The sequence below is a fragment of the Myotis nattereri genome (genome assembly GCF_964212035.1).
Source record: "Myotis nattereri genome assembly, chromosome: 4".
NCBI classification, from domain to species: Eukaryota; Metazoa; Chordata; class Mammalia; order Chiroptera; family Vespertilionidae; genus Myotis; species Myotis nattereri.
The window spans coordinates 111,557,398-111,581,509 of NC_138079.1; the positions used below are offsets into that span (position 1 = coordinate 111,557,398).

The window sequence follows — 24,112 nt, forward strand, 5'->3', positions numbered from 1 at the left end:
CGGGGGTGCCTCCTCCCCATTCTCTGTTAATATGTAACTCTGCTTCCGTTTTCCCGTGAGCTGGGTGTGTTCCTGGGAAAGACCCAAGGGGAGAGCTCGGTGGGACGGCAGGGAGGCGTGGCAAGGGGAGCTGGAACCGCAGCCCAGAGCCCAGCAACGCCCAAGGCCGCCTCCTGATTCTCTGGCCTCCCTTTCTCTCGTCTACCAGGGAGCTCCTCGGGGGCTGAAGTCTGCGACCTCATAGAGGCAGCCCTGGGAACGGAGTGTTCAGAACATCTGGAAAATTCCATTGTCTGTGTCCTCCCTATGATGCTCTAAGGAAGTGTGGAGTTCAGACCCACTGGTAGGAGAGGAAGAAACAGACTCCTTATTCCTTGTTTGAAAAAAAGGTCCAACTAGAACGTACAATATGAATGACATGGATTGCTCATCTCCAGAGGTGTGTATGCATTTTAAAGTATTTTTCTTTTTCTTAACCCATATTTTCAACATGTAGAGACTGGGGCGTGGGTGGGAAGGGGATGTTTCAATCACAGGCCAGTGGCCGTGGGCTTCCTTGACTGAGCGAGTGTGCTAACCACATGTTTATGTTGTGTCCTTTGAAATATGCTTTTTGCTGAATTAAGCTTTTTTATCCAATCCTCACATTTTACTGGGAAAATTTCAGCTGTTGTTCCCTTCCCTTCCCTTCTAAGGCCATTAGACCATATATTCCATCCCACCGTTCCCAGCACTGGCTGCACATCAGATCATCCTGGGAATGTCTTAACACATGGAGACTTGGCCTCATTCCCAAGCTGCGAATGCAGAAGGCTTGGAGTGTGGCCCCAGAGTCTGTCTTTCTCACTAAGACTCAAGTGATTCTGCTGTAGCGGGTCCTCAGGCGAGCATTTGGCAATGGCCTGTGAGAGGATGTGCAGACTTCCCATGTGATCTGAAATAAGCCGCATGAAATTAACAGTTCTACCCAATCTAGGTGCCAAATTCTTGGTTGTAAGAGCTAAGATTCAGTTGCTCTTTTAATGAAGATTATTTGAGCCCTCGCCAGTGGTTAGAGCGTCAGCCTGCGGACCGAAGGGTCCTGGGTTTGATTCCTGTCAAAGGCCCGTACCTCGGTTGCAGGCTCCTCCCCTCCCCAGGCCCTGATCAAGGCACGTGTGGGGACAACCAATCGATGTGTTTCTCTCACATTGATATTTCTCTCTGTCTTTCCCTCTCTCTTCCACTCACTCTGAAAATCAATGGAAAAATATCCTTGGGTGAGGATGAAAAACAAACAAACAGATTTTTATTTGAAGCAGATTTAAAAGCTAGGCCAAGGGAAAGATTTCCACTGACCACAAAACCTTGCTTGCAAAGGTCAGTATCACCTGTCCATCTGGGGCCCTGCAGGAAGCCGTGAATGACTTCACGTTCCTAAACTGCTGCTGCCCAGACCCAGCCTGGATAGCATGGCACCTGCTGGGGATGACCCGGCTTCTTTCAAGCTGATGCTGCAGTGTTTTCATCTTATTCACTCATCACTGCAGGTCTGCTCTTGATTTCAGTAATGAGAGAGGGGGTTGTTGGAGATGATCACTCAATTCTTAGATCCTTCAAACTGAGGTCAAGAGCAGAGAGTCAGACAGTGATGTAAACCAACAAAGCAGTTCTTCAGTGGGTAAACAGCAGGGTCCACGGGTCTCAAGCGCATCATGCTCGAGGTAGAGGCGGAGCATCCCCATGTTTCCTGAGTTCTGCTGGCTGGCGCCACCACTTTCACTGAATGAGGCCATGAGATCAGTGGAGCGCCTGTTTGTAAAGATCCCAGGCTCAGGATGCATCTTCGCTTATGGGTTTGCTCATTTGTTTATTTTTAAGGTCAACACATTCCCAGAATAATTCTTTGTGTAAGTGATTCTTACTGTTTCCACTGTGTGGGGTTATGGAGTGATACCTTTATTTGTTTTTAAAAAAATATATTTTATTGATTTTTTACAGAGAGGAAGGGAGAGGGATAGAGAGTTAGAAACATCGATGAGAGAGAAACATCGATCAGCTGCCTCCTGCGCACTCCCTTCTGGGGATGTGCCCGCAACCAAGGTACATCCCTTGACCGGAATCGAACCTGGGACCCTTGAGTCCACAGGCTGACGCTCTATCCACTGAGCCAAACAGGTTAGGGCTGGAGTGATGCCTTTAAAAGCACCCCTGTGTGGCTAGGCTGTGTTACCTATCCTCTCTGAGCTTTCGTTTCTTCAGCTAAAATATGAGTATAAAAATTCACATAATAATCCTATATAATAAAGAGGTAATATGCAAATTAACCCTCACACCCTCACAAGATGGCTGCCTGCAACCAGGCCAGCAGGGCGGTTAGTGAGGGGCAACCAAACAACTGAACAGCAGGCTGCGTGGGCCAACCAGGCCAGGCAGGGGGGTGAGTGAGAGACAACCAAATGACTGAACAGCAGGCTGCATGGGGCAATCAGGCAGGGGCAGGGGGACCATGAGGGGCGACTAGGCCAGCAGGGGGACCAGTTGGGGCGATTAGACTGGCATGGGGGGCAGTGAGGGGCAACTAGTCCGGCAGGGGGGTGGCAGTTGGGGTAAACCAGGCTGGCGGGGGGGCAGTTAGGGGCAATCAGGCCGGCACGCAGAGGCAGTGAGGGATGATCAGGCTGGCGGGGGGAGGGAGAAAGTTAGGGGCAACCAGGCAGGCAGGCAGGTGAGCAATTAGGAGCCAGCGGTCCAGGATTGTGAGAGGGATGCCGACTGCTGGTTTAGGCCCAATTGGTTTAGGGCCTAAACTGGCATCAGACATTCCCCAAAGGGTCCCAGATTGGAGAGGGTGTGGGCTGGGCTGACAGGACCCTGCCCCTCGTGCATGAATTTTATGCACTGGGCCTCTAGTTTGAAATAATGGCAGATGTTGTTATTGTTTTTGTTTTTTTTTGCAAGATTGAGTCATCAGTGAGGGGTTGGCTGGGGAAAGTGGTGGCTAACATCTGACTTATATATTCCTGAACCCCACTACCCATCACCAGTTACCCTGCGTGACCTAATTTGCTGACCCAAATTAATCAAATCAATCTAATAATGTCTTATATTAACAGGAGTTCAGTCCAAAGTCATTGCATAGGGTGAACAATCACAGAGAATCAAAATTGTCTGTAAAAATCCCTTAAGTTTTTGTTAATTTTAGAAAGAGAGGAAGTGAGAGAGGGTGGGAGAGAGAGAGAGAGAGAGGAATATCGATGTGAGTGAGAGACATCAATCGCCTGCCTCCTGCATGCCCCCTACTGGGGGTGGAGCCAGAAACCTGGGCATTTGCCCTGACCAGAAATCAAACTGGCAACCTTTTGGTGCATGGAACAAGGCCCAACCAACTGAGCCACACTGGCCAGGGCCCTGAAGCTATTTTGAATGGGCTGTACAGCAGCGCTTCTCATTCAGTCCAGCCCCACAGTTTCCTCAGTGCTGGGTCAAATTGAAGCGTCTCCTTCAGATGAGGCCATTGTCCTGCGGCTTCAGGGGACTGGTGTGGGGCAGACGTGCACACAGCATCAGGCAGCACTGCAGCCACGTTCAGCTCTGCTCCGGGAGGCACCTGCACTGAGTCCCTGAGGTTCACTCCTAACACACGCTCACTGAAGGGAAGGTGGGCTCCAGCTCCCACAGGTTTAAATGATGTTTTTTCTGCAGGAAGCTCATAATGGCTGTGCTAAGCACACACAGCATGCAATGCGATTGCATGGGTAAATTCCTACTTGAATTGTGCATATGTAAAATGCAACAGTATTTTTAAAAGGCAGCCCCTTTCATCACAACCCAACGTAGGGCAGCTTGGGGTGCCCTTACAATTTGGACCCTTCCCTGGAGAAAAAAATATCGGAGTTTGCTCCTAAGCCTGTAGCTAAGGAGGAGATGCTGCTGGAAAGATGGATGGGTTAACAATGAGATCTACACAGTGGACGGGGATGAGAACTCTGTGCCTAGAATCTTCCTGGGAATCTCTACTCCTCACCAACTTAGAGGCTCAGGAGTCATTCCTCATTCCTAAAGAGTGATTTTGTTCCCATTTCCAACAGATCCCCAAAAGTGACTCGATACATCACATGAGCCGCTGCCAGATGCGGCCCGAGCTCCCCCCTCTGCCTGCTTCTGCGAACGAGGAGCCCTCTGAAGTCTATCAGGTCTGTTCACCTGGTGGCCTGCGGGGGACAGGCAGGCAGGGTTGACAGTGGGATTGGGGGGTTTGGTCATTCCTGTGACCGGGGAAGGTTACCTGCTGTGTTATTGAAACTCTCTGAAATGCTTCATCTTCAGCTATAAAGTGAGAGCGATTATTTCTTTTTAGCCATGTCCATTAGGAATAAAGACAATAAAAATCAGTTACCTGATTCACAAGCTTACTGTTTACTGAAAGCCAGCTATTATCCTTGGCTTCAGAAACCACGCTCACCGTGGCCAGGCAGGACAATCAGCATCCACTCAGAAAGCACTCGCAGCGAGTTTGCAGAAGATAGAAACAGCATAAGGCATGTGGGACTCTGCGATTGTCAGTGAGAGAATGTAGCGAGGCCCCCTCAGAGCCCAGGCACCCTGCTGGGGATCAAACCCACAAACAACCAGGGCATGTGCCCTGACCGGGAAGTGGACCGTGACCTTCTGGTGCATGGGCAACATCCAACCCACTGAGCAACACCGGCCAGGCCACTCACAAGAGATGGCCCTCATTGCATCTCTCTCTGCATGTCTCCCTGTAGACGGTCATGTCACACAGCTTTTACCCCCCCTTGATGCAACGCACATCGTGGACCCTGGCTGCACCCTTCAAAGAGCAGCACCACCATCGTGGACCCAGCGATTGCATTGCCAACAATTACTCCTTGATGGCTCAGGACCTGAAGCTGAAGGACCTGCTGAAGGTCTACCAGCCGGTCACCATCAATGTCCCTAGGAAAAGGGTCATTCAGGAGTTCCCATCAGGTATCTGTGGCAGGATGGGGTCTTGGAGTTTGATTTGTAATCCTGGGTTCTAGCCTGGCTTTACTCTTACAGCAGCTAATTTTAGATAACCTCAGTTAGTCCCCTCACGTATGAAATGGGAATGATTGTAAAGGCTAACCTTACATATACATACACCAAACCTTACATACAATGCACCAAGCACTATTCTCATGCACTTGTGTTAATTGATTGCTGTATAACAAATTACCCCCAAACTTAACAGTTTAAAACAGCGGTTGCCAACCTTTCAGACCTCACAGATCACCGTTTGGCGACTGCTGGTTTAAAACAACCACTGCTTATTATATTATGGTATATGTGGATCACTCGGTGGTTCTGGCTCAAATTCTCTCTCAACCGGCAGTCAGACATCCCCTGAGAGGTCCCAGATTAGAGAGGGTGCAGGCTGGGCTGAGGGACACCCCTTCAGTGCATGAATTTTGTGCACTGGACCTCTAGTCCTATATAATAAAAGGCTAATATGCAAATAGACCAAATGGCAGAACAATCGAACAACTGGTCACTATGACGTGCGCTGACCACCAGGGGATGTGCGTGGAATATGGTGGGCATTGGCCGTGGTGAGATGGTGGAGCAGGTGAGCAGGGGTGCCAGACCATGGCGAGGCACTGGTTGCTGTCATCAGGATGAAACTCTGGTGGTTACTGAAAATTCTTTGCACCTGCAAGCCACAGTCCTGCCCGGCACTCACACCTGCTGCCGATACTGGACTTGCTTACACCCATTGCTGGTGCCCGGCGCTGGCCCCACTCGCACCCACTGCTGGCGCCGGCCCCAATTGCTCCACAGAGCACATGGGAGTGGTGGCAGCAGGAGTGGGCTGCCGGCAAACAGTGGACTGGGGGCCACAGTGGGCAGGGCCAGTCAGGGGCACGGAGGATGGGGTGAGACCCACCCCTGTGCCCACTGCAGCCTCCTGGCCTACACTTCCTTTCAAGGTGCACGAATCCGTGCACTGGGCCCCTAGTGTGCATATAAGATCTTTGGTTAATCTCTTCCCACCCCTCCCCTTCCCTCAGAGATTCATCAGTCTGTTCCATGTTTCCATGCCTCTGGTTCTATTTCATTCATCAGTTTATTTTGTTCATTAGATTCCTTATTCATTTGTTTTGATTTTTACTTTCAGTTGATGATTGATATAGATTTATATTTATGATCTTCTTCTTCTCTCCTCCTCCTCCTCCTCCTCCTCCTCCTCCTCCTCCTCCTCCTCCTCATCTTCCTCCTCCTCCACCCCTTTCTTCTTCTTCTTCTTCTTCTTCTTCTTCTTCTTCTTCTTCTTCTTCTTCTTCTTCTTCTTCTTCTTCTTCTTCTCCATAGCCCCTTCAACATTTCATGCTTTGGTGGTATTAAACTCCTTTAGCTTTTTCTTGTCTGTGAAGCTCTTTATCTGATCCTCAATTCTAAATGATAGTTTTCCTGGGTAGAGTAATCTTGGTTATAGATCCTTGCTTTTCATCACTTTGAATATTTCTTGCCACGCTTTTCTGGCCTGCAAAATTTCTGTTGAGAAATCAGCTGACAGTTGTATGGGTGCCCCCTTGTATGTATCTAACTGCTTTTCTCTTATGGCTTTTAAGATTATCTCTTTGTCTTTAACCCTTGGCATTTTAATTATGATGTGTCTTGGTGTGGGTCTCTTGGGGTTCATAGTGTTTAGAACTCTCTGCATTTCCTGGACTTGTAAGTCTATTTCTTTTACCTGGTAGGGGAAGTTTTCTGTCATTATTTCTTCAAATAGATTTTCACTATCTTGCTCTCTCCTCCTTCTGGCACCCCCATGATGCAAATGTTGATATAGTTGAGGTTGTTCCAGAGGCTCTTTACATTATCTTCATATTTTTGGATTTTTGCCGGAAGCCAGTCCATCCTTGCTGCTTGACACAGTCACTGCAGGGAAGAACTATCTGCACAGCATATGTTTCAAGGGACCTGGCATATATGGCATACTGTTCTTAATATGTTTGCTCCCTTCTTAGCACTATGTGTTTTAACCAAGGTCATCTCTCCGAGGAAGGTTGTTTCCCCAAGTGGGGATTTTCCCCTGGAGTTAGGGATTAACAGGACTAAGGAAGGGAATAAAACCCCTTAACTAAGGGCCAGGCAGTTAATTAATCACTTTAACTACAAACAATCACACTTAAGCTACATAATCTTTACTTAGGATAATCTCCTTCAGTTACTTCCTTGTAGCTTAACAGAACAATAGAGTAAGTGACCTTGGAATGGAGATAACAAAGGCCCTAACCTTTGGAATAGAATGGATAGGATTAAAATCAACTGGTATAAATACAGATGTAACAGGACAAAAAAGACCAAACCTGGCTGGAGAACCTGGCTAGAGAACCTGGCTAGGCTGCTGATCAGCTGAATGCTGTCTGCGTGTCATTCCTTCTTCGCTGACACTGTCCACACCTTTGGGAACCCCTGGACCTGCTGGGGTTGGACCCCAACAGATTTTTTTTTTTCATTTTGCTCTTCTGATTGGGTGATTTTGCTTCCTCATATTCCAAATTGTTGATTTGATTCTTGACATCCTCTACTGTTGATTCCCTATAAATTATTCTTCATTTCAGCTAGTGTATCCTTCATTTTTGACTGGTCCTTTTTCATGTTTTTGATGTTCTCACTAAGATCCTTAAATTTCTCACTAAGTCCTTTATCATTCTCAATAAGTTCCTTGAAGCTTTCATTAAGTTTCTTGAGCATCCTTGTAACCATTATTTTGTACTCTGTATCCAGTAGTTTGCTTGCTTCCATTTTACTTAGTGTGGTTTTTTCCTGGAGATTTCTTCTTTTTGTGACATGTTCATCTCCACGTTTTGGCTGCTTCCTTGTGTTTGTTTCTATGTATTAGGTAGAGCTGCTATGTCTCCTGGAATTGGTAGAGTGGCCTTGTGAAGTAGGTTTCCTATAGGGCCCAGTGGCTCAGCTTCCCCAGTGCCCTGAGCTGGGCAATCTAGGTGCACCCTCTGTGTGAGCTGTGTTCACTGTCCTATTGTAGTTGAACTTTGATTGCTGTTGGCATCACTGGGTGGAATCGACCGCCAGGGCAATTGGCTGTGATGACCAGTTGTTGTCTACAATGGAAGAACTGCTGTTCAGGAGACACCCCTATGGAGCAGGACTTGCTTCAGTGGGGTGCTCACCAAGTCTGCCTCTTGAGTGTGTCACTTGTTAATGTGGTAGAATTGTAATCTTGTGTTGTCTGAAGCTGTCCACTGGTGCACTGGCTCTAGGACCTCTTAGGATGTACAAAGTCGGCCAATTTCCAAAGTTACTGGGACTTCTTCTCCCTGGGGCCATCTGGCACAAGGTACAGAGCAATCTGCAGGTGGCTGCTACTTGTGTTGGCCTTGGAGGTGCCCAGGAGAGGCCAAACTATGAACTAAGGCAGGTTGCTGCTAGTGCCAGGCCTGGGGCCACTTACTGATAGGCATGGAGCATGCTTGTTTGAGAGATTTTAGAAAAGTCTGAAGCCTGAGCCAGGACAGGCTATTCACATGGAAAAGCCACTACAAACAGCTTGGGTGTGGCTGAAAATTGGATGGGGTGGGGTCTCAGAGAATTTCCATGGTGAAACAAATAGTGTGGGCCAGATTGATGGAGACTCAGATATGGTGACTGCCGGTCAGCTCTGTGGTGGATAGGTCCCAGCATAGGAATAATAATCTCTGCCAGCACTTTGGTGGCTGGAAAGCAGGCTGGGAGAAAGCTTCCCCTGAGTTCCTGCCCTGATGCCAGACAATACAGTTCCTCCCCATATGTCCTTGGATACTTTCAAGCTGCTGCCCCAATACTGGAGCTCAGAGGGAGTGAGTCCAAGTAAGTCCATGCACTGGCCTTTTAAGAGGAACTGCCTGGGTCTCTGTCAGCTCTGTGTCACTCAGCCACAATCTCTGCTGGTTTTAACAGCCTGAAGTTACAGGGTCCTCTCTTCCCAACACCAGAACCCTGGGCTGAGGGGTCTGGCATGGGGCTGGGACCCCTTGCTTCTCGTAGGAACCTCCACAACCTAGATATCCCTCCCAATTAAAAAAATGTCATGTGGATTTTGGAACAGCTCATTCCATGTCCCTTCCCCTCCTGCTAGTCTCAACATGGTTTCTTCTTTACTTCTCTAGTTGTAGGACTTTCATTCAGACAGATATCAGATGGTTCTGAATGATGGTTGTTCTGTAGTTTAGTTGGAATTTTGATCTGGTTGTTGGAGGATTTGAGTACCACATTTACCTACATCACCATCTTGGTTCCTCTCCCCATAGTACTTTGTATATATTAATTTATTTAATCCCACCAGGTACACATATATCTATTTAAGGGTATCCTTTAGTAATTCTTGTTAGATGTATGTTGGAGCAATATATTTTTATATTTAAAGAGGTTTTTTTTCCTATTACTATTATATTTGGAGTAGATTGATGAGGAGCTCAAGTATGAACTCAAAATATATCTTGAGAGTTTTCAGTTCTCTTTAATTTTCTCAGAATGTCAATTTAACAGTAGTATGACATTAATACTTCTCTATTACTTGTTAATTTCCTTAGGCTAGAAACTTAAGCAAGTTGAATAGTAGAGTTTTATGTCATTTATTAAAATTATTCGAGGCCCAATGCACGAAGATCCGTGCAAGAATAGGCCTTCCTTCCCTGGCTGCCAGCACTGCCTTTGCTCTGGCCTGGAGCCACCTTTCCGCCTTCGTGTGCTGCCCAGAGGCCTGAAGTGGCCAGGGGGGTGCGGAACGCCTGCGTCATCGCCACGATGCAGGCATCCCAGCCCTGCCACCGCCATCTTTGTTGCACAATTTGCATATCCCCTCCTTATTGGCTGTGGGTGCCGCCATTTTTGTCATGAAGTGACAGTCAATTTGCATATTCTGTCTTTATTAGATAGGATTTGTAGTTACCCTTTATTGCAAATAGTACTGTTTTGTTTTCTTTTTTTAAAATATTTTATTGATTTTTTACAGAGAGGAAGGGAGAAGGATAGAAAGTTAGAAACATCGATGAGAGAGAAACATCGATCAGCTGCCTCCTGCACACCTCCCACTGGGGATGTGCCTGCAACCCAGGTACATGCCCTTAACCAGAATTAAACCTGGGACCTTTGAGTTCGTAGGCTGACGCTCTATCAACTGAGCCAAACCAGTTAGGGCAATAATACTGTTTTTTTTTATTTATGATAATCACACTTTTTTAAAAAAAAAGTAAATAGATTAAGTTTAAATATCTGAGTCTATTTAAAGAAAAATATGAAACAATAATACATGTGACATTTAGGAAACAGAGCAACAGGGTTGGAGAATGGATCAAGTAGGCAGTTATTAATACCTGTCAAATGTATGAATTTGCTCATCCCTATTTCACAATTGAAGAAGCTGAGGCTTGGAGTGATGAAGTCACTTCTTCAGGGCCACACAGGTAATTAGTGGTGCAGGTGGGACCAGAACCCACATCTCCTGCCTCATCGCACTGCACCTGGACAGTCCTGAGAGCCACATCCCTGTGGACAGAGGATGGCCCAAGGCTACTGCCCATCACTTATGTCTTTCTTCTCTACTATTATAGCAACAAAAAGCTCAGCAGAGCCTGAGAAAAAGAAAATGAAGTCCTCCCCAATAGACAAAACGGATCATACCAGGTAAGATTCTTCATTGTCTCTGTGGGTACAAGGATTTCAGGACACCAGGCTGAACCACAAAGGCTGTGGTCTCACTAAAGCCATGGTCTTCTTGACTTCAAAGCATTCCCAGATAACCAGTAACCAATGCCCCCCACTCCCCAAATTCCCTTAATCTAAAAAAACTTTAGATGCTAAATAAAAATAAATTAACCAACTGAGCAAACCAGTGCTAACTTACCTATGCAATGCTCCATGTTAGGGGTCGCCGCTCATGCCACAGCTCTCAGATGACACGGAGGAGGGCTTCTCCTGCAGAAGGACCCTCATGTGGCTGGAAAGCAGGCTGACAGCTCAGAGCCTCTGCTGAGCCAGGGCTGAGCCATGTCTTCTTTTCAGGACCAAATCCGCCCACAAGACCCTGACCTCCTCACCCAGGAAGAAGGAGGTGATGACCTCTGAGACCCCCCCAGGAAGCAGACCAGCGAGCCCAGAAGAACAGATTAACATGATGTTACAGAAGGAGATGGAAATAGAAAGTAAAGAAGCCAAGCCATCCAAATCAGACTTGGAGGTACATTCTCATCACTGCCTTTCTCCCAATTGGCATCTCAGTGATTCTGACCTGGGGGGAACAGCAGAATCACCCAGGGCATGTTTTAAAAATACACAGTCCAGAACCTAGGACAGTCTACTGTGTGTGTGTGTGTGTGTGTGTGTGTGTGTGTGTGTGTGTGTGAGTGAATGCATTCTCTGCTCTAGTAAGCCTTAGAAACCAATAGCTTTGGGTCCTCTGAGAACATAAGTTGCAAAATGGTGACCCACAGGCTGGGGTTGCCAGATGTTGGAAAAACAAAAACAAAACACAAAACAGGACACCCAGCTAAAGTAGAATTTCAGATAAACATGAATAATTTTTTAGTATAAGTATATCCCAACCCATCTGGCAACCCCACCATAGGCTGAATTTGGTCTATTGCTGTATGAGGGAAATCTCATATGAGCTAGATTTTTAATTTCTCTTGAAAAAGTAAGATATTCCGAGCTGAGTAGGAGCTGCCTCCTTTAGGTGAGAGACACATTCTCCAGTTTGTCGGTCTCCACCATTCTTCTTATTTTTTTATGTCCAGCCAACTGTCACCTGTTAATGTCACCTGCTTGATTGTAGGTAGCCTTTAGAGTTTCTAACCTCTACCTGAAAAGGAGAACAATAGATCTTTCGAGCAAATAGCGTATGAGTTTATAGTACATAAAAATGATTAACAATAAAAACTCAGTCACTGTGCTGTTAGCAAAATTCCATGCTAACCCTTACTTGACCTGGGTACTAGGATCCTTCTCATTGTCCAGCTGTGGAAATTGGGGTGCAGACTGATTCAACAGCTTGCTGGGGTTGTGCAGTCAGGAAGAGGCAAAGCTGGGCCTCAGGCCAGGTCTGGCTGACAGTAAAGTCTCTGTGGGTAAGAGCTGCCAGCCTTTCTCAAAGTTGCCAGCAGATTACAATCGCTTAAAGTGCTTGTTTAACAGAAACCAAACTGCCTGAGGAGGGGTCTGTGGGGCTGCATTTTAACCAGAGCCTCTGTCCGACCCCGGGCAGTTCTATGATGAGGGAGTTGGGTGTGTTTCTGTATAATCAGCTTTCACTCCAGTTGGAAAAGGTGAGCTCAGCCTCTTCTGACCTCAGACAGTTGGCACTGACCCTCAAAGCTGATTTCAAACCCTTGCCTACACTTGGTGCTTCTCATCTATTTGAAATGATCCATCGCTAGAGCCACTCAGCCATCAGCAGCTCAGAGGCAGGCCCTAAGGAAACAAAATGTTCAGTGTCACCAGGTGACGCGGGCCATTTTTATTCAGTGTGTGCATCTGTAGCTGTTCTCAACTCAAAAGCCCATGGTTGGCCCTAACCCAGTGGCTCTCAACCTTGGCTGCACCTTAGAATCCCCTGGGAATCTTTTTAAAATCCTGATTTCTGGGCCTCATCCTCCAGAAATTCTGTTTCTTTGTTATGGGGTGGGGCCACAACAGTAGTAACAAAGAAACAGAATTTCCAGAGGATGAGGTCCAGAAATCAGGATTTTAAAAAGATTCCCAGGGGATTCTAATGTGCAGCCAAGGTTGAGAACCACTGCCCTAACCAGTATGGCTCAGTGGATAGAGCATCGGCCTGCGGACTCAAGGGTCCCAGGTTCGATTCCGGTCAAGGGCATGTGCCTTGGTTGCAGGCACATCCCCAGTAGTAGGTGTGCAGGAGGCAGCTGATCAATGTTTCTCTCTCATCGATGTTTCTAACTCTCTATCCCTCTCCTTTCCTCTCTATTAAAAAAAATCAATAAAATATATTTTAAAAAAAAGCCCATAGATGGCCCTAGCCAGCTTGGCTCAGTGGATAGAGCGTCGGCCTGTGGACTGAAGGGTCCCAGGTTCAATTCCGGCCAAGGGCACATGCCTGGGTTTCGGGCTCGATCACCAGTAGAGGGTGTGCAGGAGGCAGCAGATCAATGATTCTCTCTCATCATTGATGTTTCTATCTCTCCTTCTCCCTTCCTCTCTGAAACCAATAAAGAAATATCTATCTATAGATAGATAGATAGATAGATAGATAGATAGATAGATAGATATTTTTAAAAACCCACAGTTGGATTAGAAGAGCTATCATAAGTCTCACTAGGTCTTTGGGGATCTTTTTTCCCCAACTGACGGCTACAAGCTGCTTTGCAGAGGATCAATGTAGAGGAGGGTGAATCATTTGAGTCCTTTTAAGGAACTCATTCCTCTTCTTAAAGCTCATCAGGTATGCTGCCTCATCTCTTACTATCTGCATGGCGTTTGACAAATCTTTCTTTGTATTTCACTGACCTCTCTCTAGCTTTGGTCGAAACCTTGAGTCATGGGGAGGACTCGCCAGTGACCTCATAGCCATGTGTGTGCAGTCACAGCGCAGGCCGCACAGCTGTGGCGCGGGAAGGGTAGGGAGGGGTACTGTGTGGCCTTGGCCTCCTGCCAGCTGATGGGTGTGGGAAGGTGGGCACGGTTCACCAATCATGATCATTTTCTTCCTGGTGGTTTGTTTACGGAAGAGATATGATTATTACTTGACCCATGGAATCCGAAAAGACATGATTGCCCCCGAGGAGGATGAAGTGATGGTTCGGATTTCAAAGCTGATTCCTAGCACTCTGCTGATGAGTCCCTTCCTGGAACCCCTGGTGAACACCCTCATGGAGGAGAAGGAAAGTTACTATTACAACAGCCTCATGAAAAGCATCGGTAAGGCTGGGCGGACCTGGGCGGGGGTTCCCATGCAGAGGGCCCCTTCTTCTCACTCTCAGTCCTCTTCCCCGTTTTTCTGAAAACGCCAAAGCATTTTCACTTTTAATTCAAATGCCCCCACCCCACCACCACTCCTGTCTCCCCCAGCCCTCTCACACATTAATGTGTACCCACTTAACCTGGGTCTGGTCCTGACGGGTGGACCTGAGGGGGCCCAGCCTGCATAGCTAACAAGCTCCAGGTGAGGCAGCAGGTGCCACTTCCCAGGGGCAGCGCTACGAGGGCACGGGCCGACTCCACATCTGAAATCACACTCAGACCTGCCTCTTCTCTCCACTCTTTCGCCTCTCTCCAGCCCGCAGTGCTCGCTGCATCTCCTGCGCTCACAGCCTTTCTTGTCTCCACTGTCAGCTCACCTGAGCCACTAAGTCTCCACTGTCTCTGCATTTTCAGGGGGTCTTAGCTGCCTTAGAGGCTGTGAGCTCTTTGGTGATGAAGGCTGTCTCCCTCACTCCCCTTCGGCCTGGGCCCCAGGTCTTGCTCACAGAGGTAGGGGGACTGTTCGATGACCGTGGGTGATGTGCGAAACACGCCAAAGAGGAGGGTTGACGGAAGCCGGTCCATCCTTGCTGCTTGACACAGTTGCTGCAGGAAGAAACATCTGCACAGCATATGTTTCAAGGGACCTGGCTTATATGGCATACTGTTCTTAATATGTTTGCTCCCCTTCTTAGCACTATGTGTTCTAACCAGGGCCACCGCCCCAAGAACGGTTGTTTCCCCAGGTGGGGATGTTTCTCTGGAGTTAGGGATTAACAGGACTCAGGAAGGGAATAAATCAGTAAAACCCCTTAACTAAGTGCCAGATGGGTAGTAAATCACCTTAACTACGAACAATCACGCTTAAGCTACATAATCTTTACTTAGGCCATAGAATAGGATAATCTCCTTTAGTTACTTCCTTGTAGCTGGAGTAGTGACCTTGGAATGGAGATAACAAACTAGCCCTAACCTTTGGAATAGAATGGATAGGATTAAAATCAACAGAAGTAGATAGAGATGGGATTTTTGGCAAAGGTCAGATAAGAACTATGGACATGAAACAAGGAACTGTAGAAGGTCAAGGGAGGACCCAAAACATACCATGATGTGACTATAGAGGCATGCTTATAGGATCAAATGGTATAAATACAGATGTAACAGGAGAATAAAGGGAGAACCTGGCTATGCTGATCATCTGAACACTGTCTCCAGCTCATTCTTCGCCAACTCCGTCCACACCTTTGGGAACTCCTGGACCACTGGGGCTCGACCCTGGCAGAGGGTGACCATGTTAGTTCCCTTCCTTCCTGTTTTACCTGGACAACAGCCATCTTCACCAACTTGTCTAGTTATTGTTAATTTCCTAATTAACTTTCTGGTGGTGTCAGTGTAATGGCTCCTTGTTTACTAAAGGTAGAACCAAACTCAGAAGAATAAACTTCTAAGTCCTTCAAATTCCAGCCCCAACCTACTTTTCCAGTTTTATCACCTTGAACTCAAACCACTTGCACCTGCTATTCCTGCCACAGAGTGAATAACAGCTCCTGGAGCCGCCCGCACTCTATTACATGCTGCTCCTCGGCCCGTCTTCCCTCCCAGGCCTGTCTCAGAAACACCCCCTCATCCCTCAGGACCCAGCTCAGATGTTACTTCGCCTGTGAAGCTTTTACCAATTTTTCTTTCCTTAGCATGTGAGGTTTTTGATCTCTGAATTTCCATTACAAGTATCTGGTGTCATCCATTGTGTTGATTTTGGTGTGAGGAGTCAATTAATGATTAATGAGGCATCAGCAAATACTCATTCATTGTCATGAAGATGCTAGATATCCTAACAGGATGCCATCCTGGGTTCCTTGTGCTCCAGGCTGAGGTTACCCACCTCCTTGCTTGGTGTCTTCAGACAGAAAACACAGAGCCGCAGAGCATGCGCAGGGGACTGCTGGCGACCCTGCCCGTGAGGGAGCATTTTCAAGTGTTGCCTGTGGAGAGTTGAAGCTGAGAGCATGAGTGCTCAGGGTCCCTGCGTAATAACAGTGTTTCCCATTGGTCCTAGTTGATTACATCCTCATGGACCCAGAGGAGAAGAAGAGGCTCTTCATCGAGAGTACCCCCCGCCTGTTCCCACAGAGAGCCATCCGGGCGCCTGTGCCCTGGCACGGGGCCTACAAGAGCGCCAAGAAGTGGAATGAGGAGCACCTGCACACGGTGAACCCCATGGTGCTCAACCTGGAGCAGCTGTGGTTTGAAGAGTAAGAAGGGCCTCCCTCTCCCCTCCCGTCTCTTTGCTGCTTCCACACATGGGAGAACATGTTACACTGGGCACTATGAGGCAGCCCTGTCCTGGGCACAAAATCACAACATCAGACCAACAGGCATAGGGACTGGCCCACAGCCCCCGGGTCTCTCAGCACTGGGGCATCCTGGGTAAGAGCACAGGCAAGGAGCCAGGCTGCAGGGCCAGGCCTGGACTCCGGGGCTTCATAGATGATAGATATGGGTGTGTTACCACCTCTCTGTGCCTCATCCCTGAGTTTGGGATAATGAGAGCTCATAGGGTTGTAGGAGGAATAACTAAGTTAATGCTGTAAGGTACTCAGAACAGTGCCTGAAGTACCTCCATTACCACCTGTGTCTTGCTGAATTCTAATTGCATGTTTACTTGCTCGACCTCCAGCCCACGAGAGGGTGGGTTGTGTAATGTTTATTTGGGCGCCAGATGTGTAATGTGTGTTTTCCCCACGTCCCGTGTCGTTTAGGGTTCGGGCTCTGGAAGAGGGGCCGCACACAAATGAAAGAGTTGAGACAAGAGATAATAATTTGGAAACTGGGGGGCCAGGGGAGAGCCCATCTCAAGAGGATGGACTCGGTTGTGCTCAGGCCTTGGCATCCTTTTATTCAGTTTGGGATGCACCCATAGCCCTTAGGCAGGCAAGTTCCAGTAACAGGCAGACGTATCAGCAAGGATGTACATGATAATAGATGGGGAAGTTGCTTCGGCTATCATTATCTCCACTAAACAGTAGGTGCATAGCTCTGACCTTTGCCAGGGCTTCAAGGGTCACCAGCCTTCTGTTCCTTCACACCTCTCTGCTAGAGAAGACAATGGGCAGCTTCCCACACTGGGTACTTGGGTCTTACTCATTGATGTAACTCAGTTCCCCACAGGATGGCTGGCGGCCGCCTCGGTGAAAGTCATCAGTGACTAACTGGCCACAGGAATTGTAAAAGTCCAGCAGGCAGGAGTCTCTTTTTTTTCCTCTTAAGTTTTTCTAAATTGAAATACAATTCACACACCATAAAACTCACCCCTTTGAAGTGTACAATGGAGTCATTGTGAGTATATTTGCAAATTTTTACAAATATTTAACTCAAGAATATTTTTATCCTCCCCCAAAGAAACATGTACCTCTCAGCAGTGTTTCCACCTTCTCCCTCCTCTCAGCCCTGGCGACACTGATCTGCTCTCCGTCTCTGGGGCTTGGCCTCGTCTGGACATTTCCTGTAATCGGAACCAGGTGGTCCTTTGTGTCCGGCTGCTTCCACCAGCAGGATGTTTCCAAGGTTCATTCAGAGAAGCATGCATTAGGACTTCATTCTTTCTTCTGGCTGAACAATATCTCACTGTGTGGCTATCCCGCATTCTTCCATTGCACTGGGAAGAAAGACTCACATTCTATGGGTCCCTCAAGAGGGAGTGCAACTCCTGTGGGAGAATAAGGCCACCAGAGTTCACTGAAAGTCAGGCTGCCACCAGCTGGGTTCTTTATAGAAAAGTTAGAGGCAAATATGTGTATTTAATTTTGATTGGCTGAACTTCACAGCTCAAATACTTTGTCTTGGGAAGGTCTCTAGCTCAGAATGTGCTTTATCTTGGAGAGCTTAGTTGTTTTCACATTCTTAGCTTTACCTGTATTTTTAAAAGGAATTGTTGGGGAGGTCAACCTAGGATGGAGCCCACCAAAGGTAAGAAGTAAGCACATTCCTTCTTTGAACTGAATTCCGTTTTCTAAGGCTTTGCAGGTGTCCATCGAGACAATGAAAAAAAAGAAGTAAGTTCCTAACTGGGTAGAAGTGTGTTGAGTAATAGTGTTCTTGCTCTGTCACTACAGAACTTTTGATTTGGGGTCAGTTCCTCTCTCTGGGCCCGTTTCCTTATATGCAAAGTGGGAATAATAGCAAAGCTCCCCTCGTGGCTGTTGGGGGAAGTGCTTGGAACAGTGCCAGCACACAGTGGTTGTGCCCACGCACTGGGGTCGCCAAACCCTGGAGCATGCTGGGTACAGCACAGTGGGGAGCAAGGTGCGTGGCCAGCGGGCAGCACTGCTTTAACTACAAGCGTGTTTATAGCCTCAAAACATAAATCAACCTGGAAATTAACGAGGAACTCACTCTCAGGCCTGGTAACATGGCCAGAGGCTCAGTGCCACGGGAATGTGTGCGTGAGTTTAATTTTACTGTGTAATGAAGATGACAAACTATTGAACCGATAGCCCGTACTGAGAAGAACGGATGCGTACCATGTGCTTTTCATGGCTCTGTAAGATTCTGTAGGCAACAGAGGTACAAAAATGACCCAGAGGCATTCAGAAGGCTTTTGTTGGCTGAATCAAAAAATTCACAGTGAGAAAGATTTGTTAAGGAAATGATACAGAGTACTTTTCTTACATGGCCTGCACTATTTAACTTCAAAAATCCTGAGAGGTTACCTCGTTATCTGTGAAGGGTGAGGTGTTTGGGGACAGGATGAGGGTTGTGGTCTCAGAAAGAATAGATTTTCTGGCCATTGGGAAATTTGCTGGGATTCAGTTAAAGATGTGCAACCTCCTTATCAGGTGGTGACAAGGGCCACCTCTGACTGGGTGGCAGTGTGCATGGCGCTGAGTCCTCAGGTTCTGTCCTCCCCTGGCAGTGCCCTGGCCTGGCCAGGCAAACTGAAAGCTAGGCTCACCACCTCCACCAAGAAGGAATAGGGCTGCAGGGTCTCAGGAGGAAGGGCCGCCTGAAGGTCATTACAGTGAGTGAGGGAAAGGAGGAGCAAGCACGAGACAAGCTGAGAGGCAGAGCAGAGGTCTCCTTGGGGAAGTGACAGGCGCTGGTGATGTCAGAGTGATTTATAACCGAGTGGAGGGATTCCATCCGATATGAGCCAGGAAGAGGACTGGTGCCCTCAGAGCCAATGAAGGCCTGAGGAGTGTGGTGAAGAGCAACTTAGCCATTGATCTGAAAGAAACAGGAAAAGAGAAGAGCATCTCAGAGGGGGGCATTCATTCAACAAATGTACTTTGCGTGCCTGCATCGTGTAAGGCCGGGTGCTGACGGAGGCTGCATGTCTTGGTGAACTGTCAGGGGTGGGACAGTGTGTTTTGTTTTTGTTTTTTTAAAGTATATTTTTCTTGATTTCAGAGAGGAAGGGAGAGGGAGAGAGAAATAAAAACATCGATGATGAGAGAATCATTGATTGACTGCCTCCTGCACATCCCTCACGGAGGATCGAGCCCACAGCCCAGGCATGTGCCCTGACCAGGAACCGAACCATGAGCTCCTGGTTTGTGGCGACACTCCGCCCCTGAGCCGCGCCGGCCGGGCCGCACAGTGTTTTCTTGAATGGCTCAGTAACCCACCTGACTGCTGAGATGCCCTGTGTGCCCGTGCTCTTTGTCTCCACTGTTTGTAAAGAACTCTGTTTGGTCCAGTTGGCGTCCCAGCTCTCAGTCACCAAGTACGAAGTTGGTGCCCAAACCCCGTCCCCGGTTGGGACACCCAGCATGACACACAAGAAGGCTCAGTAACCTCCTGCTGAGTGGCTCATGTATCTGCTCTCTGCGAGAGTTTTTGTGGATGTCCACTTCCTCCTCCGACTCCCCAGTTTTTCAGATATACTTAGTTTTGATCTGTTTAGCTCTCCTCCTATTGAAGAAAGAGCATATATGCCTCTTGAGCCCGTCCTACACAATTTGTCACGAAGCTGAGCTACTTTCCCCGTTCTTTTGGCAGGTTCAGAGACCTCAGGTTTGTTCGAACAGCAGAATTACTGGCAGGGAAACTGCCTCTGCAGCCCCAGGAATATCAAGATGTGATCTGGAAGCACTGCATGGAAGCACGCCAGGTCCTGCTCAGCAAGTCAGTACCTGGCCTGAGTGGGGCTCCTCACAGGATCCTAAAGACAGGAAACTCTCTGCAGGAAAACTCAGTCCCAGCCCGGGGGCTGCACAGCTGCTGACGTCCCACTGGCGTCTTTCTCTGTCCCCTTCCTTCCAGTGCCCCCAGCCTTTGTGTCTCCTCACGCCCACTGTGCATCAGCCCCACCCCAGTCTCCCTTCGCTTTTAAACTCTCTCATTACCATTGGTGTGAGGGTGCCCCTCCCGTCCCCTCCTCTGAAACCCTCAGACCTCTATGGTCACAGGACAGTGCACTTGAATGACTTGCATGCAGGTGGCCCAGATAAACAGCCCCCAGGTGCCCAGGTTAGAGTGTTTTCAGTCACTCCGACAACTCCTTTTGCTTTGCAAATACATGCAGGACTATGTCCAGAGAAATTAACTCCCTTATGTGAAATGATGATGATAACACCATTGGGTTTTTACATATTAGAGAATATGTAAGTATATGCAGTCGCTGGCACTCAGCAGCTGCTTGGTAAATATGGTAATTATTACCTCTGACCATGACTAGCACTAGTACTTCTAGATGCTAGAACAGTAGTTTTCTGGCAAGCAGAAAAGAGATGTAATGGATGGTAAGGCCAGTGATTACCACTGGGAATTGGGAATTAGAATTTGTGGAAGGAAGGAAGGACCAATGAGGAAGAATAGCCTCTCAAGTCAAACCTTACTACTTTCTTCTCAGGAGAGGGGTGTTGGCAGGAGAGGCAGCCAGATGTGTGAAAATACCAATTCGAGGAGGTTCTTACTTGGCTATCCTCCTGTCTTTGCAGGTGGATCCCCAGCTGTGCTCAGCTTTTTGTCTCCCAGAAGGAGAAGTGGATCCATTTTGCTCCCAGGGGTGACTACGACTCCTCCAGGAACATTGAGGAATTTTTTGCTTCTATTGCATCATTCATGTCACTCCAGCTCAGAGAGTTGGTCATTAAGTCTCTTGAGGATCTCATCTCCTTTTTCATGATACACAAGGTATGTAGGGGGTCATAAACAAGCCCTTTTTAGGGTAAATGATTAAGATAGAATCAGGATTCCATCAGCTATGAGCCAGGACAAAAAATAAAAATCCTGACTCACACACACTTCAGGTCCTTATCCTATATAATAAAAGACTAATATGCAAATTGACCAAATGGCAGAATGACCAGTCACCAAGACATGCACTGACCACCAGGGGGCAGACGCTTGGTGCAGAAGCTGCCCCCTGGTGGTCAGTGCACTCCCACCACTCAGCCAGAAGCCGGGCTCAAGGCTAATGAGTGCAGCCTCTCCCACCTCTGCAGCAGTGCTAAGGATGTCTAACTGATGATTTAGGCCCACTCCCCTGAACGTTCCTGGACTGCGAGAGGGTGCAGGCCTGCTGAGGGACACCCCCCCACTCCTAGGTGCACAAATTTCGTGCACCTGGCCTCTAGTTAGTTTATAAACTAATGTGAATATACAGCAAGCTTTCATGAGATAATTAACTACTACTAAATTGGTAAAAATCTACAGAAATGTAGAAGTTGTTAAGAAAAATTAAAGAAAGATTTAATAAAATGGAATACATACCCTTTGTAGTAAAGGGTATGGCCACTTGTTCATCCTATCAAAGGATAGGGTTGAAAAAGATTGTTATAAGCCTTTAGCTTGATGTTTCAGGAATGTTGTATGTATCATTGCACATACTGACTTTTGTTCTTTGGTCTTTGAAAGGGGCATCCCTAAAACCAAATGGCTTTGTTGACCTAATTAATAATTTCCTTCATGAAATGACTTTGGTGAAGTCAAAATAAAAACCAAAAACACTAAGTTCTGGTTTTCGGAGCATCACAATATCCCCTAAACTTCAGGAGCCTAGGGCTCATGGATGATTCTTTTGGATTTTATATCATGTGGGCATCCTACCTTAAAAAGAATAATATACAGTTAAATTGCCTGGTTATAAAAGGTTAAGTTCTAAGCATTTTTCTAATTAAATAAAGATGAACAATTGCCTTTTGCTCAAACAGTATAGACACAAGTGCTGTTGAATTTAGACTGCAGTGTTAGCACTCTAACGAGACCAATTTATAGGTGTCATTGTAAGTTCTACTCTACTAAGCAGAAGAGACTCAGCTGTGTAAACAGATCTCACCCTAAAATTGCACACAGGGAAAAATAAAACCTTCATAGGTCTGAAGGAAGAGGAAAACTTATGGGTATTTGATACAGAGTAGTTGTGAACAAATGTTTATCAATCATCCTTAAACTGATCTAAAAATGTCTAAAAGCAATTAGTCAGACAAGTACTTCCTAGCTGCCCTATGGCAGTTTCATTAGGCCCTGTCTTTTATGAAAGGCATCTTGTATTACAAACCTGTGTAGAGAATTATGAATATTTCCACACCAATATTTTTGTTGTAGGGAAACTTGACATTTTGAGTGTCTACAATAGACTAGAGGCTCATTAGCAACCCATTTATTTGAAGTATGCAGATAATAATTATATGTTCGGATTCAGTCAGCAAATTATTACTGAGCACCTACTATGTGCTAAACACAGTATTGGATATTTTGGAAGAGGTATATGGTTCAGACACAGGTCCTGCCCTCAGGTTAGAGTAGAATAGAAAAGATAAGATGTACCTATAAATCTCTACAAGAAAGAAAAATGAAATACCCCGAGGGAGTGGAAATATGGAAGTTCAGAAGTGGAGGAGATTTTGAGATGAATTTTGAAGGATGAGGAGGATTTGGAAATACTGATGCAGGAATTTTCAAGCAAAGTAAACATACTGAGTAAAAGCTATGGGGAAGGTAAGAGGATGAGCGCAGGGTGGACTAAGGCACCCTTGCCCTCATTTTAAGCATGTGGTGTGTGTTGCCCTTCACGCCCTTGTCTGATGCTTGTGGTACCAGGAATGGTGTAGCCTGCTCCCTTAATTCTAGAAGGCCCCATTTTGTGACAGTTGCCATGTCTTATATCTCCTGAAGGATGGGAATGACTTTGAAGAGCCCTACCAAGAGATGGAGTTCTTTATTCCTCAGCTAATCATGATCAAACTTGAAGTCAGTGAGCCCATTATTACCTTCAATCCATCTTTTGATGATTGCTGGGAGTTAATACACAACTCTTTCTTGGAAATTATTGAAAACTCTAAGAGGATCCCCAAGGTAGAGTATTCACTTAATCATTCGCTTATACTTTTCTTTCTGTTTTGCTTATTGTATAAAGTATATTTAAAATGGCTATTTATACAAGATATTCAGTCAGGGGAGTTTCAGTTTGGGAGTTCTATCCTGAGTATACCCTCTTGATCCCAGGAAGAGGATTTGAACCATAAAGACATGCCCATGCATCCCAGAACTGTGTTTCTAACAAGGGCATTAAGAGTTACTTTGTGGGAGAGTAGAGTCCCCCAGGATGCCCACCTCCAAAGGGCAAATGTGTCCCAAGCTGTATCCAACTTGGGTTGGTAATTCACGATGGAGCAGATGCCATGAACTTGCCAAGAATCTATACCAAACTATATCTGATTTAGCTCTTGAGATTCCATGTTTGTTTTGTTTGTTCACCCATTGTTGGTGGCTAGGGGAGGGAGTGAAACCTCCCTTCCTGACCTGAGCCCTTTCCAGTTTCCTTCCTGGGATGGCCTCACTAATCAGACCCCAGACATGGGTTAACAGAGTCTTAGGGCTGGGCCAAGTCATCCACCTGTGTGGGACTCCGCTGTGTGCCATCTTCTGTTTCCTTCTGGTTGGTTAGTGTGGCAAGGGGGCCAGTGTCAGGTCCACATAGGGAAGGGACCTGTGGGATGCTCCTCTTCCTCCTCTCCCGACCATGTATGTATATGATACTTGGATGCTCGTAAGCACTCCTCTCTCTGTAGTTCCTTACTGAGAGGGCTGGTTCTACAAGCTCAAGATTCAAGTTGGGTTTGTAGGGAAGCATGTGAAACCAATGCTCCAGTTGGTTTTGATCTAAATTTGGGGTTTTGAACCCAACCAAGCCTGGTTAACAAGGAGACTGTGTGTGTGCAGGGGA

General features: G+C 47.0%; 1 protein-coding gene across 2 annotated transcripts in view; it reads left to right on the forward strand.

The window, feature by feature from the left end:
• Positions 1-409: 409 nt before the first annotated feature.
• The window catches only part of DNAH3 (dynein axonemal heavy chain 3), a gene marked incomplete at both ends in the record, with an annotated part of 183,227 nt that continues 159,524 nt past the window's right edge, over positions 410-24,112 (forward strand). The window contains 10 exons of one of the 2 annotated variants that reach the window (XM_081089382.1): positions 410-439; positions 4,071-4,175; positions 4,749-4,971; positions 10,581-10,653; positions 11,032-11,206; positions 13,713-13,902; positions 16,001-16,196; positions 19,942-20,067; positions 20,883-21,078; positions 23,062-23,241. In XM_081089382.1, the coding sequence (XP_080945508.1) occupies positions 410-439; positions 4,071-4,175; positions 4,749-4,971; positions 10,581-10,653; positions 11,032-11,206; positions 13,713-13,902; positions 16,001-16,196; positions 19,942-20,067; positions 20,883-21,078; positions 23,062-23,241 (1,494 nt within the window). The remainder of the gene's footprint in view (positions 440-4,070; positions 4,176-4,748; positions 4,972-10,580; positions 10,654-11,031; positions 11,207-13,712; positions 13,903-16,000; positions 16,197-19,941; positions 20,068-20,882; positions 21,079-23,061; positions 23,242-24,112) is intronic. The other variant, XM_081089383.1, reaches the window with a different exon arrangement.